A 19290-nucleotide genomic window follows, 5' to 3' on the forward strand; every position below is an offset into this window, starting at 1 on the left:
TTACAGGGAAAAAAAATCTTCCTGCTGGCCAACCTGAACCTTCCTGGGGCTGTCCCCTCTTGTCCTGCAGTTCCATGGGAAAAGAGGCCACACCTTGCCACAATTTCAGGTACAGTCAAGATCTCCCCTGAGCCTCCTTTCCTCCAGACCACACAAAACCAAGAAAACACCTGTAGGTTGAATTACAGCAATCTGTGGACATCAGACAAGGCAGCTTCCCAGCAGATGGATAACTGACCAGCTATAAAATAATCCCTAATTATTAGAGAATTTGGGATAGAGGCTATGCTAGGTTTTAAGGCAGCCATTTAAACACACAGGCTCTGGAAAGTAATTATTGCACAGAAAAAAACCCAACGCATTCAATTCCAAAGAAGCCTTTAATCCATGTTTAAATAAGCTCTTTACTGAACAGGCTTGTGCCTGAACACCTGCTTTTACCACAGGATTTGGCAGTGCCTTGTGTATTTTTCAATTAAAGATTAGTATTTAACTTTTGGGGGAAAGCAGGGCCTACTTGTTCAGGGAAGAGATTAAAAATTAAAAGGTTAGGTTGTTATCACACTGCAGCTGTAGATCAGAGGCAAAACCCAAAATCCAATTGAGTGAAAACTCCTGCGAGCTGTGTTATTGCCATCACATTTCAGATTTGCTGTGGATTAGAACGGATCAGGAGCATGGCTGCAGTGTGAGGGCAAACAAGGATTAAACTTTTACCCAGCCCAACAAGCTCTGCTACCCTGTTCCTCCAAGCCTCTGAGGGATCCATCACCTGATACCTCCTCTCACCTTCTACAAGTGGCCATAGAAAGCAGGGAGAGGAGGACTCTGAGCTCTGCTGCACACACACAGCTCCTCCCTGGCCACAGCAGCTGCTTGCCCATGAATATGGCATGAAGCAGCTGTTCCCAAAGGATGAGGATGTCAAACTGCACCTCTGAGTCATCCCTACAAAGGGAAACCATGGATGTGACCATGCTTCCTATGTCACATCACTGACAAGTGCTTTATTTCATGTCCTTCTACTAAGGATGCTGCAGAGCAGGGATAAATCCACTATACAGAAAAGCTCTAAAAAAGCCCCAGATCCACTGAGTTCAAAACCAGGTGCAGCTTTTTGACTTTCAAGTTCACAGAATCATAGAACTGTCAGGGTTGGAAGGAACCTCTGGAGATCTTCCAGTCCACCTCCCACGTAATTTCCAGAATTTCTGAGAAACTGCTAGGTACACACCCAGAGCCCTTGGAAATTCAGTGACACAAAAAAAAATGGGGGAAAAATTATTAAGATGCTGGCCAGACAAAATTCAGAGAGACAATTCATGCCTTCCTCTGAGAAGGCTCTTGAGAAAACAGCAAATCTTTTCTAGTTCAGCTTCATTGAGACAGAGTTCTCTGAAACACAGGAGATGTGTCACTGTTTACTGCACCTCACATCAGCTTTCAATCACTCAGTGTAACACAGTCATTATGACAATTTAATATTATTATTTGCAGACCAATTCCATGTGAGCCTGTGACAGAGACCTCGCCAAACATGGACTTGAAGCAGTCACCAAATTTATTTCCCCAGAAACATGAATATTTTTAGCAGGTGGGCACAGATTAAACCTGCATAGAGATTTACATTCTCCTTTAAAGACACTATTGACTCATACTCCTGTCTGAACTAAAATCAGTATTCCTTCTTTTCTGTGGTGAGCCTCTTACTTAGTAACTTTTTTTTTTTTTTAAGAATACTAATTTCAGAATTTAGGTTTCAGTGAAATAAGTGTATTTTATTTATTATGGTGATTTTTTTTCTCTCTAGTCTCTTTCCTCATTCTCTTTCTTATTCTGACCCTCTTATAAAAATGCTTTTAGCCTTCTTCCACCATCTGCTGTGGTTGGTGTGGGCAGAGAAAAGACACAGAAGCTGATTCCCCTTTCACTGTTAATTTCACTGCCAGTTTATCCCCTCACACAGGGTGAGAAACAAGACTCACATTGCTTGGCAAATGCCACTCACACATAAAAATTTCATGTCTTCCTAATTCCATCTTCTGCATTTACAAATACTCCTATGAGCTCAAAGTGAAGGCTCTGGACACTCAAAGTCAAAAAAAAAAAAAAACCAGAGATATTATACACTGCATAAAAGTAGCAGCTGAAGGAATAGTTGATTAATTAATGATGATGAAGGCTCATTAGCTGAGGTTACCTGAGGTTTCTAACCAGCTACAATGCTCTGCTTCCCACCCAGCCACCTCCTCCTCCTCCCCAGGATAACTCCAGTTTTGCAGCTGCAGCAGTGATCTCACTCTCGTGGTTAATACATCTTGACTCCACTTCAAGTCACAGTCCCTCAGCCCTGTTTCAGTTTTCCATTTTATCCTTTTGGGAGCAAAACCTGAAAATTCCTAGAGCAGATTTGAAGAGTAGCTTCTTAAAATAAACTGCCCAGAGCTATTGTCTCAGTATTAGGATCACATTACCAAAATCAGGAAAAAAATCCTGTTAGACTTTCAGAGAGTTCAAGTTGTTCTGGCATCTAAAGAGGCACATTACAGCAGCTGGAGATGCTCCTGTTAAATCTGAACTATATATTGTTGAATAATTTCCTTGTAATTCTTTTTATAATAATAGCAAGGACTGCATTATGCCCCTCATTAGGAAAACAAAGGAGGAATTTTTACTTACTGGATTCTACAGCATATTGTAAATGCAGGTGAACCCGGTGGGAAGAAATGATGATGTCTGACTCAGTTCAGAAGGCTGAATGATTTCTTTATTATAACTGTGCTAAAATACATTAATATACTATATAAAAGGAGGATACTAAAACTACAAACCTACTTTTTCTAACTCCCATATCTAACAATGACCCTCTGTGAGAGTCCAGCACCAGGTGGGTTGGATTGGCCATCAGGCTCAAACAATCCTCACCAGAATCCAATCAAGCACTCACTCCAGGTAAACAATTCTCCAAACACATTCCACATGGGAAAAAGAAGGAGCAGAAATAGAAATTGTTTTCTCTTTCTTCTCTCTGTGCACCTCTATGAAAAATCCTGAGAGAGAGAAGAATGTGCCTGCCACAACACCATCTTAATATTAACGTGGCATTAAAAAATTGCTACAGAAGACATTTATAAATAAACAATTCTATATGTGCATACCTAAATCTCAGAATTACCTCTTACAGAGATAAAGGGGCTGGTCAGGTTAGGTCAAATTCTGCCTAAGTGACCTCTGTATAGGGTTGCAAAACATCAAAGAATGTTTAATATTTTACTTTAATATGTTTGCCACATTTTAGGTCTTTTCTTAGTTCAGCTGGATAACAGATGATCATTTCAACATATTTTACTGCTTTACTATAGTCACCTCAGAGATTTTATCTTTTCTTTTTTTTTCTTTTTCCTAGGAGAAGGAAAGAATTTTTTTCTTCTTTAAACAACAGGTTTTTGTCCCATCCTCATTATGCAGGGAGAGACGGGAATGGGACACACCAAAAAAGTTGTATTTCTAGATGGCAATGAACTGCTGGTGGAAGATTTTTGGTCACTTGTTTAGTGGCATTTTTTAAAGGTAAGAGCTGGGCACTCTAAGTAATTTATTCTGTTATTCTCCTCACCTTAAATATCTCTGCCACATCAAAAAGAAGCAGTGGGTTTTTCTTTTTATGTAGAACTAGTTATTGTGACAAATTATTCCCCTTCTCTAAATTGGAGGACAGATGAATTGTCCATAAGATTTTGAACTCCTGATGACCACCTTATTCCTACTACTGTTTGGGATGAGCACAGGGAATTACTAATTTCATAAGGTTTCATGCTATTTCACATGCTCAATTTACTGAAATTTAAGTATGTGAACAAAAGCAGTGTCACTTAAGTGAATTACTCTGCTAAAAGCATCTGAAGTCAAGTGTGGGACACACAGCCTCTAAAAATACACAGTAATTTACTTGAAAATTTTGAAGCAATCATTCCATAAAACTTTGATATGCTTTTAGAGTACAAAAAGTGGTCTGGATATGGCCATGGATAAACTGTATACTGTTAAAGCCCCCCACCCTTTTCTGACAATTGACTATCATTGTTAATAAAAAGTATTATATAAAAATAGCTAGAAAAAAGTACTTGTAAAAAGTTTAGAAAAGTTAAGTCACAATTCGAAAAAGCACATGGACTGGAAACACCAATGGCAAGTAAAATACCTTATTTCAAGCATAATGTTGAAGAGAACTGTCCTGTATCACTTCTGCAGCTATTCAGGCCTGGCACAGCATCAGCTTTTACCATATGGCTTTTTCTTCCCTTGCTGAAAGTGAATCTTCCTGTCAAAGAGCAGCTGTTCTAAATTATCACATCAAATTTTAACCTTACAGTAGACAAGCACTGAACCCACAGAGCCATGATGGTGAAATAGTTCACCTCCTTGACCTGGGAAGGATTTGTCATCATTTAGGGCTATCCCTGCCTTAGAACAATACCTACAGTAATTGCCAGGGTATCTGATACTTAAAGCTGAAGCCACAAACAAATTCTAGGCAGTAAACTTTGTATTTTCTCTCCCTAAACAGGCTGTGTGAAGTCTGTTATTATTTTCCTGGCATGCCATAAAGAACAACACTGAATTTCAGACAGAATGACAGAATTTCAAACACAAGGAGGATGAGACACTACAAATGAACTGAATGTTATTGAGTTTGTCATCCAAGAAACAGCAAATGTTGCTACTTCTCCCACAGTCTGAGTGTTTCAATAAAGTCTGCTATCAATTGCTAGTTATTTAGATGTCTGCCAACAGCGTGTTTTGACAACATCTTGTGCTTCACACTGAGGAGCAGCAGACTCAGAGAAGATTCTCCTCATCTTGTACTCATCTTTTAAGATGGTCCTTACTCTGAGAGCATTTTCAGAGCTGTGTGTTATCAAAACTCACAGCTCTTTCTGCAATTGCTCTCTAAAGCCTAGTGCCAGCTACCAGGGGTAATGCAAACCCCTGTTAGCCTTTATAAGTCCCACTCTGGAACTAAGAAGGGATTGTCAAATTGCTCCATAAACTCTGCCAGTGGCAGGGAAACTGTCAGAATCTGTGGTATTGATGATTCTGAGATTGTAGAAAGTCTCTGTCTTTCTGCCCCGCTGCCAAAGCAGAAGCCATAATTGGTCTGTGCTGGTTTCAGGGTTGTTTATTCTGTTTATCTCTCACATGTTCTGCTGCCCTGCCCAGCTCTGTCCTGCAGGGCAGCGTGTGGGGCTCTGCCCTCAGTGGGATGTTACAAACATTAAATACCAGAAACTCCCTGGGCTGGATTTACAATAATGTGCCAATATCTGTCACCTACGTTGAACAGTGTGTCCCCAGCCTGAACCAACAGAAAAATGCCAACACTGCAGTGAAACATGGAGGGCATGAAGAAGGAGAAAAAGGACAAGACACACCCAATTTCCTCCATCTTGTCCCTTTGGACCCCTCATCTAGAATCCTAAAATTTTACTTTTGCACCCGTGCCACACTTAATTATTACTTATATCAAACACTCAGAGCTTGTAATTCATCCTGTAAGATTGAAAACTCTTTTCCATGGACAGAGATCCCAGACAGTGTCTCTGGGGGCTCTGTCCAGGGGGTTCCTGACCCCCTGCCAGGGTCCCAGACCTTCCAGGGCAGCCAGAGGGAAGCCCTGGATTCCCACAGGAAACCAGTGGAAAAAGTTCCCTGAATTTCCAGTGACAATGCAACCTTCGTGCAAGTCCAAGACTGAAAAATCACCCAAGGCACGGTGAGCAAAACGTGCTGAGGATGATCCTCATTATTTAGTCTTTAATCTTTTGAAAACCTCCAAAGAAGGGAGCCCATTCCAGTGAAAAGGTTAAGGAAATGCCAGCAAGATCCCTTAGGATACTCAGTGACAGACATCCAGGAGATTCCTGCAGGAAAATCCTGCACACAAATTCAGTGGTAGCGCTCTTGAACAGGTGAGTGGCAGAGAATTAAGGCAAATATTTCTGTGTTGAGAAGAGCAAGTAAATGTTTCACAAAGTTGTTAAACTGGAGAGAACCTGAGTTCTAGCGGAGTGTTTGAGGAGTTTTCTTGTCAAGGTTTGGGGTGGGGTGGTCATTTTGTTGTTTGAAAAGCAGGTAAGGGAGACAAGGAAAAAACTGCTAACACACCCACAAAGTGGCAGAACAAACACTTATAGTGGTAACATATCTGGATTAAACAAACATACAAATGTATTAATTTGCATTTTGTGACTGATTAACACTTTTGCAAATATTTCCATCTTTTTCTGAGTGAACCTTTCTATTTCCCACCTAGTTTTAAACACAAAAATTCAATTTTAAATTATCTAGTCCTGCCATACATTGACACTGTAGCGTTGAACAACTTGGAGAGTTGTACTGCTAAGTTTTCTAAGAACACTCAACAGTAATGTTAAATTCAAGCTCCTGATCACTGAGTGTTAAAAACTTTATAATATTTATAATCATGTTTTTAAATACTTCTATCACAATCTCCAAGAAATTTAGTAAAAGCTTTTTCAAGAAACTAAAAAGGGTCAAAAGAACACTTTTCTTACGTGTATGAAAGAATATGCATATTATTGTATAAAAGAATAATCTCTTTTCCAATAATTTCAGAATTTTGGTTTTTTTTTCTTCTGGATGTGTGACAAATATGGGTCAAAAAATCACAACTTTGTGCCCAATAAATTTTGCCTTAAAAACTTGCATTTTTATATCTACTGCCTATGATGAACAAATTGGAGAATATTTTTCAAATTTGTAATAGTCAGAAAATATTACATAAAAAGTTGGCTGAGATCTTTAGGAAGTATTGAATGCAACATAATTATTCTCCCATAAAAATCACCTGGACATCTTCAACATAACTTTTGTAAGAGTTAAATAAATTCTAAGCAGGAAGGTAAATCCTTCACTGTTGTGCTCTGTTTATGTACTTACAGAATATAAAGTGGATCAAAACAATGAATATTTTACAAATAAAGTGATTCATAATTTATAGCTTCTGTCATTTTAGTTTACCAGCTTGAAAGATTAGGAGTCCTTTTAAAAAGCACCTCTCCTCCTTTTTAAAATTAAAACAATACAAACCAAAGGAATAAAAAACACACTTCAGACCTCTGCTTAAAAATTTTGAATCCTCAACTTTTTCAGATTTCATGTAAAAGGAAACTTTTTTGATTGCTCCATTATTATATTGTATGATCTCCATATGATCAGTGCCTATATTTTATTAAATGTAAATTTTCCTGTGCAGAGTCTAAGAGTTAAGGCCTCACATTTTTGCAGTGTAACACATTCAAGCCACTGAATTAATTCCAAGGGAAACTTTGCATCTGCAAAAAGCATTTGTGCCTTCTTTCCGTTTTCACTTGCACAAAATTGAGTAGTTCCTCACAGCATCTCTTTCTCTTTACATGTAAAGTCATATTTTTTCCTAGCGATCTAGGAAAGTAAAAATTAGATTTACTTATGCAGAGACAAAATGGTTATTTAAAGCATAGAGGAAAAAAAAGTAGTCTGGATAAATGCTTTTCTTCCTTGGTATTAATGATGTTTTACATATTTTTACCTCAATTGCAGCAGTCATTGCACTCAAAGAATTAAGCAATGTATGTGATGGTTCAGATTTAGCAGCCACAGATGGCATTCCTTTCATATCTCCAGAAACTCAGAGAGAGAAATTGATTTGAGAGATGCTCACTGCACAACTTGAAGCACTGAAAAATTTAGTCTTAGGGGAAATTTTGTGAAGTCATTTTTGCAATAACCAGGCAAAGTGAGTGAACTTATCCTCTCCCTCCTTTACCCCTCACTCCCTTTTCTCCCATTCAATCCACCTGATTAATAGATAAAAGTTGAACACACAAGGAAGAACTGTTGGGTTACATTCTTTTTCCTTCTGGCTTTGTTATAGAAAATGTATCAGTCACTCATGATTAAAGCTTACGACTTTATTACATAGCATTACATAGGAAATTTACAGTTCAGACTTACTGAATTCCAGCAACTAAAATTTATAACTATACCTTGAAACAACACCATGCATAATATGTTATTCTATGCTTTTTAGGTCATTCTGTTCAGGCTCACCAATTTAAATTTTTAATTTGATAACCAGAGCCAGAAAATTTGATTTTGGTATGGTGGGTTGCCTGTTGGAAGCCTTCAAAAGAGCATTCAAGCTCTCTCATGGTCTCACATGGATAAACAATTTCCCACTGCAAGCTTGCTAATTAAGTATATTGTAATGAAAAATAACCTTTTTCATGTCCAACTGGTCTTCCTCAAGTGCATAAGTAACCATCAGAATAGACACACTCAGTATAGAAAAGATTTATTAGTCCAAACCTGCCAGTGCAGGATTTCCTCTATCATCTGGTTACTGCAATTCTTTAAAAAACAACTCCTGAAATGAGGCTTCCATTATTTCCCTGAGGAGCTTTAGAGAACTACAGATAGGTTTTCTGCCATTTATCTTACATTTCCCATTTATTTTAGTACCAATACCCCAACTAACCAACCTTCAGAGAGTGAGATCTAGTTCTTCTATGGTGTTCAAAATAAAACTGAGTCAAGCTTTTCCACGTACAGTTCCCTCACTGGGCAGGTGATATGAATGCTCCTTTTTTTAACTCAATCTCTGGGCTCTTCCAAACTCTAAGCCACTGTTTAATCTCCTTCTGCACTTGAAACTTAAATAGTGTATACAAGACTCATTGCCTTTTTCATAAAAATCACATTATATGTACAGAAGCAGTCAAAAAGGATAAGGTACAGAGCAATCAGGCTGTCCTTTTAAAAAGAAGGCACTAGTAGAGAGGAAAAGCTCAGAAAAGAGGAATTAGAGATGAGCTATTAGACATGAAAGAGATCTTGAAATTTGTTAATATGGAAGCTGAAAAGGCAGCAGTTATTTCCTCACTATACAGGAACATAGGAAACCTTATCCCAGTGACTCTAAACAAGAAGGATTGCACACAGCAAGAAATTATGCTTTACAAGCAAGGCAAGATATGGCATTCACTGCCACAAAAATTAAGAGATTAAAAATATAAATGAGTCAAAATAGAGACAAATTACCAAGAGACTGGTCACTGACTCCTATTGTACAAAGTCTTTCTTGCAAAATGTATCCTAAATCTTAAAAAAGTTGGCAGTAGATTGGCAGAAGCTTCACCCAGGAAAGCAGCACTTTTATTTAGTTTCTTATACTGTCCCTTAGTTTCCTTCGAAGGATGCTGTTAGTCACTGTCAGAGAAAGAATATTAAGACAGTTCTAACCTGATCTATTCTGCCTGTTTTATGGGGAACAAATTGAAAAGATGATTTTTCCCTTGTTGACTGAGGAGAAGGATGGAGATTATTAGAAAGTATTAAGCTTAATATGTAGTTCCAGCCAACTGGGGGATTTTCCCCATAATTAAAACACTAATTATAAGAGAGAAGATGCCAGGAAATTGTAGTTTGGTCAGAGTGAAAATATAGCTTATAAAAGATGTTGTGAGAAAGAAGGCCCATTCAACCATGAAATATTAAAATAAGATTAAATAGACAGGATCACTGTGATGCTAAAAAAGCTTTAATAACAAACAGACTACAGTGTATGGCATATTCCATTTTAATTAACTAATATATGCATTAATTAAGGTGAAAAATGGGTATGAAAATGTGGTTTTTCCAACTTGCTCCCCAACACATCTTACTTCACTTCAGAGAAACTCTAATCCCTCCCAAACACTGAGCAGGTACACAAGCCTTTGCTAGAGGAGGAATTAAAACTTAAGCAGTTAACCTCAAGTGTATAATTTTTGGGAAATCTCTGCTTCACAAACACCCAATAAGGAGGACAAGGATGGTCACAGTGAAATTCTTTTGCTGACTGATAGGTAGGGAAGTTGCTGCTATACAGGAAACAAAATCAGTCAACAGCATCCAGAACAGAACAATATTCCATCCAGAAAAAACCCATCATATATACAAGCTTACATACAAAGTGTTATAAAAAATATGCACCAATAACAAAAAATGATCTGAGTTTATGTTGACTTTTCCTGGTTGTGTAGAGAAAAGAAAGCAGTCAAGTAAATAGGTGACATATTTAGGAGGCCATGACTGTGTCTAGTTTCCCAAGTACAAAGAAAAGCTGTTCTGAATGGAATTTAAATAGGCTGATCTTAAACCATTAAAGTACTTCATTTTAATCCTCAATTATAATCTCAGGCTAATGCAAAATGACATTGTTTATGAAAACAGCATTATGGAAACAAAATCAGAAACAGTCTGAACACAAACCAAATTATGATCTCTTAAGATCTTGAGAAGCTCTTAAATGTTTTTAACCACTGGGAAGACAATAACCTCTGCTAATTACTCCTTCAGACTTCAACTGAAACTTATTTTTCCTAAGTTATGCCTTCATTCCAGCCCATGCTCGTAACAGCATTTTGGGGTTACATTGCCACAATCCTGATCTTACTGTCCTTTCGATGGAGAAAAAAAAAAAAAAAAATCCAAAAAAAAACCAACAAGGAAATGCAAAAATCCTTAAACACCATAAAAGATGGAGCAAGAGAAGGACAGAAGAAAAAGAGAAAGTAAGATGCAGGAGCAGCCTTGATCCTGAGGTCAAAGCTGAACTGGTTTTCTGAGTTTTCCAATGCCTGCTGTACCACCAATGCCAAGAAATGTGAGGTTTGGAGTTCCTGCTTTTAAAGAGCCACTTCAATCACACGCACTGAAAGGATCTGATCAATAGGACATCCAATAAAAGCTAACAGAACATTCTATGTTAATTCAGAATAACCAGAAGGACCTGTTGCTATTGTTAACAGCTTCATCATACAAAACCCCCTTGATCAACAGTGAGTGAGGAAGCAAAAAACCAAACCAGAAAAATATATTCATTCTGTGGTCTAATTTTCTCTGCAAAGCTCAGTAGGAGCTGCCTTGCCTTCCTCAAGCATTTGGAAACTTGTTTATAATAAAAGTTTAGTTTCATTTATTTAGCTTTACTTTTGCTCAGTTGTAGTCTCTCTGTGCTCACCTGTGACTGAAACTCTAAACCAACAGCTTCCAACCATTTACAGGCTTTGTAGCAAGCAAGAATATACACAGTGGATAAAAGAGTCACTCATGTTTTAGCATTTCTAAGTACAGCTGTAGGAGGCCTTGGATAAAGCATATCTGAACAATAAAATATCTTCCCCTGAATTCAGCTCTTAACAGAAGAGCTTACTTTGTTTTTTGATAAATAACAGTACCTTACCCCAGAAAAGCATCCTTAGACCAGGCTACTCAATTTATTCAAGGGCAAAAGATTATTTAAAATCTCCTTAAAAGAAAAATCAAAGCAAGAACACTCTTACCCCTTCTCCCCAATGGCTGCCTGACATTTTCTGAGAAAAAGTCATGGCTATGGTTTGTTGGGTTCTCAGTAACTCCCTAGGACCTACTTGTTTGACATAAGTATTGTTGCAGGACTGATTAAAAAGGAGTAGGCACTATCCCAGCCAGGTTCAGAATACTTTAAATTTCTGTTATACATATACACACACCCCACAGTAAACATCTCAGCTGTTCTGCTTCCAACCATGGGATTTCCAGACATTACTGTTCAATTTTTTGCTTATGTATTTAACACAAGACCCTTTGCTACAGCCAACACCTTTCAAGGCACGCTGTGAAAAGACTGAATCAGCACAAAACTTCAAAATGTAATTTTATAAAAAGCATAAAAATGTTAACTGCTTCCATCTTGGTTGATACTAAAATTAGTAAATACAACATTCATTTCACTAAGATTTGAAAGACCATTTCTGAAAAAAACCCAAATCCCCAGTGTACTCTTGCTCTTGGGAGCATTCATATAACCACAATTTGCAGAAATCACAAGTTTAGAGAATATGGAGTTAAAATACATTAGTATTGATGAATAAACTTCAACTGTTAATCTTCCAATTGTATCTGTACTTAGTAATTTTGCTACAGGAGCAATACCACATATTTTTTACCAACCAATCCAAATTAATCAACCCAACTCAGTGGCAAATGTCATATATTGAGACACAAGGTTTAAAAGACAAAAAGACACCAAAAAAAAATCACTTTTTTGACATAAACATTTAAGAAAACCATTGTAAACTGGAAGAAGGTCCAAGAGTGGTAGGAGAGGCTAGATTTACTACACAATGTGTTACTAAAAATCAGCCGTTGACTCTTACCAAATATTTTTAGCAAATTACGTTATTAACACAGGTTGAACAAACCTCATTCGCATGGCAATTTTACCACCTAACTGGCTGATATTTCTGCAGAGATCCAGAACCTGGAGAAAAGGAGCACAACCCACCACGGGGAGCAGGGGAAGCCCCAGCTCAGAGCAGAGCTGTGAGCACGCGGGGCAGCGTTACCTTGGCACGCAAAGCCTCTCTCCTCGTAGCCAGGGTTGCACAAGCACTTCCCGATGGGCACCAGCCACTCTCCCTCCGTGCTGCAGTACATCTTGGGGGGCTCCTCCTCCTTGGAGTGGTTGACACAGGAGCCCCTCACCTCCACCAGCGACTGGGAGTCCATGGGCACCGTGTCTGGGAACATGGCCAGGTTCTTGACGGTGAAAGGGCACTTCTTGAAGTACACCCGCACCGACACTAAGGCAACGCAGGCACCCACGTCTTGGAAAGCCAGGTAGAAGCCCTTCCTGCTGATGGGCCCCACCTCACGGATCTCCGTGTTCAGCTTGAGGATTCGGTCGCCGAGGTCCATCTGGGTGAAGCTCTCGTCGGCCGCGATGGTGTCGATCTTTGTGAACTGGTGCTCCTTGAACTTGACCGAGTGGTCGTCGTCAGACTCCATGTAATAGAGGTTGAAGGTCTCCTTGCAGGTGCCCAGCACCAGGGGGATGCTGTTGCAGTCCCTCAGGGTGAACTTGAGCTCCACGTAGATCTTCTGAGCCGAGTTGCGCGGGATCCAGTTCGTCCGCAGCCAATTGTTCTGGCTGTGATCCATGACATTGCACACTTGGTAAGTTCTGATCGGAGTGTAATGCTCATCAACACCACTGATCTCTTCCCACTGGATTAAAAAAAATTAAAAAAGAAGAAAATAAAATGTTTTAAGATTCATTGTTATACCAACAAAAAAAAGTTTAGACCAAAAGCTGTGAAAACGCAAAAATAACTTTGCTTTGGCATCACTATAAAATAAACAATAAGGTCTGGTTGAACCTCCTCTTACTTTTTTCTTAATAAAACCTAAAAGCATCTTAAATTATCACAGAATTTCCCATTAATAAGTCAGTTTTTACCAATTTGCTTCAAGGTGGATGAAAGAGATGCTACAGCTGTTTTGCATTACTAAGAACATGTAATTTCCTAAGCAATAAGCAGTGCTGTCCTTTCACCCACAATTCCATGCCTTTACAACACTCACCTCAAATGGCAGAGACCCTCAAGGACAACACACATTTGCACTTTTAGAACCAGCTTTATTTCTAAGATTCAACAAAAGCCAACAGCTCCAACTGAAATTCCATACAGTCAATCGCAATAAAATGCTACATTTTTACATTTATTCAAAGCATGACAATCGATTTTCCTTGGGATATGTGTACCCCACACAAACAATTTCGGAAACTGGGTTGAACTGGACTATGAATTACTACCAATTTACCATATCTTGATTAGTTGGTTCTTCTGTGTCACATAGACTGTGACACGGGAATGGTTTTTGAAGAACAAAGGGTCATGACTTGTTTTTACAACAGTCATCAGCTGACAAACATTTTTGACCCAAAAAATGAAGGAAGGTGCTTCCTACTTGAGAATTACTCACATACAAGTCCTAGCTGGTTTCCAAAGTCACATTCACCAAAAAGGAATATTTACACAATCATAGGAAAAAATAAGAAAAAAACCCACAACAAAAACTGGAGAATCAAGTATGTTGTCAGAAGTCACTGCCAGTCCTGAGGAAGGGAAACAAAGAATAATTTCTACCAGAAAAACATCTTCCCTCAAAAATCAGGTTATACCAATTTCCTATTTAAGATCTCAATTTAATTATTACTTGTACATAAGCACCTTTTGCTACAGGACTTAGTGTAGTGCAGACAGTAGGACAGGAAAGAACTGCTCCCACTATAAAGACAAAAAATCATGGTGCAGAAGTGCTCACAGCATCTTGGGTTTACAAAGCATGTATATCACACACATATACAAAGAAGGAAAAAAACCACATGGACATACATATCAGAGTAGCATCTGAGACTTCTCAGTCTCAACCCACTAATTTAAGGAAGTTTTGATCTGACTAAGAGCTGGTCTGCACAATGAAATTGTCCACACAGCACTGCAGATGTGATTTTAAACCATGTTATTAAACCAGCAGATAAAAGCAGTGTAAATACTCTTTCCTTTAATTGAAACCAAGTTTACTGCAATTCACTTTACAGACCTGACTATACACAAGTTTTATCTCTTCCTGACTAGTTCAACAGAGTTTAAAACACAATCTTGGATGTGTCTACAGCAGCTGATATTCTGCAGCATGCCATAACAAAATCTATTTCCAAAAAGAACTGGCAGTGCAGGGACTTTTTGAGTCAAAATTACCACACTGGAGCCTGTGGCCACTTGAGAGCTTGGCACCAGCCACACAAGGATGAGCTGCTGTGAAGAGGCAGCTGGACCCTGGCTCCCAGCCTCTGCCAGCTTCCCAAAACTGAGTGAAGGACCCTCCTCTGACAGATGTCCTTGCACAAGCACAGGCCCTGAGCCAACCATCCAACCCAGCCTCAAAGAGCCACAATTGCCTCCGGTGAAGCTGGATGCACTGATTTATCTGCAGCTCTTACATGGACAAATAAATACTGAGTAACAACACCTGGATGAAACTAAATAGGATTATACAATGAAACCAAATTTTACAGGCGTTTTAAGCAGCTCGCACTGGCTCAGAAGTCATCCAGTGGTTATCATTTCCATATAATTTCTAACCAGTTCTATTTTAAATGTCCAGTGGGAGATTGAGACAAAACCAGGAACTGGCACAGTTTAAAACATCTCCACAGCAAGATGTTAGTTTTCTGAACAAGTCTCATGATAATTTTTTTTGCCAAAGTTTCTTATCCAGCAGACTTTTGAATGTAGATATATGAATTGTGCAACAAAGGCATAACAACTACAATGTTCTTCGTCCAGAAGTTTCAATTAATAACTAAATGCAATTATAATTTCAGTAATTTTCAGTGAAGATCAGATTGCCTGGAAGTCTGTGTTAATCCACTTACATAAACAACAAAATTTTAGATCTATCATTTAATGCTAAAGCTTTGCTGAAGGGAAAGGCCACTCTCTCAGTCCTAAATTGACTAAAATACTTTAGCAGTTATAAAGCTGTGAATACTGTAGCTATTTCATTAGGAAAAGATTAAATAACTCACCAAAACTACAGGAAGAGCATTCAAATCACAACAAGTACCAAAATCAAGTACATTTGGGAATTCAATAATTATCATGATCAAAGTAAAAAGCAAGCAGTACATTTGCATTGCTCATCCATTGCAATTCTTCCCAGTAAGCCTCTGGATTGCCATTTCAAAGGGATCTTAATGGTAAACAGATAATCAAGAACACTGAACTTTTTCCATTAAGTAAGGTTTCTTAAACCTTGTCTTCGTACTTGTTTTAATTTTTATTTTGGTACTTGCAATTCATATGTTCAACATGCTCTGCAAAGTTACAATCATAACAAAATTTCTTTTAGAAGTTTTAAAAATAATAAATAGAGAGCAATTTGTATTCCTGGGATAGAATTAAGCAGGGAAAATAACAAAACAGATGGACAGGGAGAGAAAATACAAAAATAGACTTGTGTGTAGGGATAAGTAGAGGGAGAGATCACTCACCTGTTACTGCCATGGACAAAACAGACCCAACCTGGGAACATTGGCCTAATTTATTATCAATCAAATGAAATCAAGGTAGTGACAAATAAAAACTAAACCTCAAGTTGCTCTGGTCAACGAAGCATTACACTTCAGAAGTGTCCCAGCTGGAATTTCTTTCTTTCAATACTGTACAAAACTGTAAATGGATATTTATCAGTCTTGCCTTTTGTTAGAAAGGAAATTAATAGGCAAGTCCTAAATCCTACAATGATGAAATGGCAGGACTATCCTCCTCCAAGTCCAATACGAATGATAAATTCAAAATGTTTTAGAAAGATGTTTATAAAAAGTTGTCAGGGACTCTATGACAGAATGATATGGGGCACAATTTCTGAATTCGTATTATTACACAGTATTTATGTCATGTCCCCCTGATGCATTTCAATACTTTTGAAGCATTTCCAGAAGTGCCATAGCACCACTCCTTTCCCAGCGTGTGATTTGGCTTTGGAAAATGTTCTTTTGTTTGCTTTTGACTTTTAAAATCTTCTTTGGATACTGTTAATGGTAGAAAACAAGAGATTGCTTTCAGTGGTGTAGAAAAATCTCCAGATCCCCAGTGAGAAGGTCTAGCTCGTGTCTCTGAGTGACAAAGTTGGGCCAAAAAGGATTTTCTTCTCCAATATCTGGCACTGTGCTGGACTTACAGCTTTGGTTCATTTCTTACAAAAGGAAATGTACAGAAGAATGTAGGATGTTTCAAGGAAAAGTTCCCCCTAAATGTGGGAATCTAGGACATGAGTGATCTCAATTCTTTCATCCTGCCTGTGACATAACTTTTTGTGTCTTTTTCTCCATCATAATAAAAAAAAAATCTGAATTACAATAAGAAACAGAGGGATATTTTTTGATTTACAATACAACATATATGCAACTGTGTGATTGAAAAAAAAAAAAAAATCAACATTTTTTCTGTCAGCATCACATTGCTATAAAATTCTTAAACTAAAAAGTATAAAATTCCAACTTGAGATGAGCATTAAAATAATTCATGTCTAAATAAAAAAAAGAACCTCCCCACATGCTGTTTAAAAGCTTAACAAAATAGTAGCAGGATGCAAGAGTTCTTAAAGGTTGCTATTAACAAAAATCCTGTAATGACCATATTATAGGAGCATGCATTCCAGGGTAGCTCATCAGTATGGAAACTTTCCTCATAACATCACCAAAGATGCTGATTCAAGGCCCATAAATACCAACCAGCTGAGATCAGAGGACAGAAAAGGATCTGATTTGGGATTTTAAGAAACTTTAAAAGTACCATGGAATTTTTTTTTTCCTACACTTTACATTCAAAAAATCAGTGAAATTACCTCAGGCCACTGGCTCTAGATGGAGGTTTTTAGTTTTTTCTAAGTTGTAAATGAAAAAATAAACTGCATTGCAAGAGTTTTCTAATTAAACTATACATACAGTGAAATTATCATTTATTTCACATAAACCTTCATAAGACATAGACACTGGTACACTCATACCTTCAACCTAAAACTTGGGCTTCTTCACAGCTAAACAAAAGAGTTTCAGAATTACAACCAAGACAAAATATTAATATCTTGTCTGTTGAGTGCTCAGGTAAGATGAGAACCTCATTTAGAGTATCCAGATACTAAACTTCCCCAAGAAAAACTGAGGTCTAGCATTTTACCATACAACTAGCCCCAAATTTATCCCAAATTATCCAAACTGGTCAGATTTGTGCTCCATGCAGTTATGTTTCTGAGCTTTTAAAGAACTGTGAAATAAAATATAAAATAAAATAAAAATTATAATAAATAACTGTCTTATAGAATCTAAGCACATATAAATAATATTGAGAAAGCAAGAGTGCATAGCTTTCCATGGGAATACTCAACTAATAATCAAACCAAACTGCAGAAAGACGAGAAAAGCCATCTTTTCTCCCCCATCTCTAATTGGCAGACAGATGAGTACTTCATCAACAAATTTGTAAGGACAGCTGATTCTCACCCTTCAGCAAGCAAAAGCCTCTTAATGACAGTAAGGTAAAAAGGTCAAGGAGGAAAACATCTGACTTCCTAACAGACATCTGAATCCAGCATTCAGACAGCCTTCCAGATCTTGGATAAGAAAAGCATTTAGAGCTTCTTCTTTTTTTTTCCCCCACCTAAGCTATATATCTCCTGGAGAAACAGGTTTCAATCTTATTTATCTCACAGGTTATCAGGTTTTCTGGGAAGTTCTCAACCCAACAGTGCCCATGGCTGAAATATGTACTAAGCAATAACTCTTAGAAAAGCACCTTTCTCCACAATCACTGAATAAACTAGGTAAGATTCAGCCTCTAAGTGTAGCTGTTTCAGAGATGGAAATTTATCCAAGATCTCACACAAAGCTGTGGATGTGGCAATCTGGTGGAAAAAAATGTGTCTTCAAGGAATTATTTCATCCAGTGTTAGACATGACAGCTCAATAATAACACAAATAAGAAGTATCAGGTTGTCCAGCACCATCCTCTGCTTCACCTAAACCACTGCCTGGCATCAAAACATGGATGTAGCCACACACACTGGCAGTGATTACAAAGAAATAATCAGGACACAGTCAATCAAAAGTGGGAAGAATCCACTTCTCCAAACTGTTTGCTGGCTACCTAAACAGGAAGATATATTTATGCCACAGTTTTCTAACAAATAGATTAGGAACAAATTAATAGTGGAGCGATATTTTTGTTACTATTTTAGCTATATCTTGTACCAATCGTAACAATGATGCCTGTATTAAAAAAAAATCAAAGGATGACCAAATGCTTTCAGAAGCATCAGCAAGCAGGATTTTTTAAAGATGAAACCATTACTTGAATGGGAAAACAGCACCACAACAGAGAAAGTGAAAAACATCTGTGGCACAAGAACACTTAAAAATTCCCATTTGAAAAGCCCCTGCAGTTTGTTGTTTTAGATTTGCCAACAAAACACATAAACAAAAAATATATTTACATCAAAATGCACAAAAACAGGTGCATAATATAGCATTGCCCTGCTAGCCAGTCTCTCAGAACAATGTATTTTTACACAATGGCATTTCCTAGAGAAATCCCAAACCACCCCACGTCCTCCTATTGTCATTAACACAACACTCAATGGAAGTGAAATTCAGTAGTGTTGTGCTGAATGTAACTGTAAAAAGCACCAGCTGGCTGTATTAGAAATGGCAACCTTCCAGGTCTCAAATGTCTTATTTATATACAATGGAATCCTTCCAGCTGTTTAATATTTAGGGCTAATAAATATAATTGGCAGTACTACTGCACAAGGGCAAGGAACACAAATACATATAAAACTACTTCCCAACAGAAAATCTCA

General features: G+C 37.8%; 1 protein-coding gene across 2 annotated transcripts in view; it reads right to left on the reverse strand.

Moving 5' to 3' along the window:
* The window catches only part of EPHA3 (EPH receptor A3), a 180060-nt gene that overhangs the window by 113919 nt on the left and 46851 nt on the right, over positions 1–19290 (reverse strand). For both annotated transcript variants that reach the window (XM_021550215.2, XM_021550214.2), the window contains exon 3: positions 12432–13092. In XM_021550215.2, the coding sequence (XP_021405890.1) occupies positions 12432–13092 (661 nt within the window). The remainder of the gene's footprint in view (positions 1–12431; positions 13093–19290) is intronic.

This window comes from Lonchura striata, chromosome 2, assembly GCF_046129695.1.
Source record: "Lonchura striata isolate bLonStr1 chromosome 2, bLonStr1.mat, whole genome shotgun sequence".
In the NCBI taxonomy this organism is placed as follows: Eukaryota; Metazoa; Chordata; class Aves; order Passeriformes; family Estrildidae; genus Lonchura; species Lonchura striata.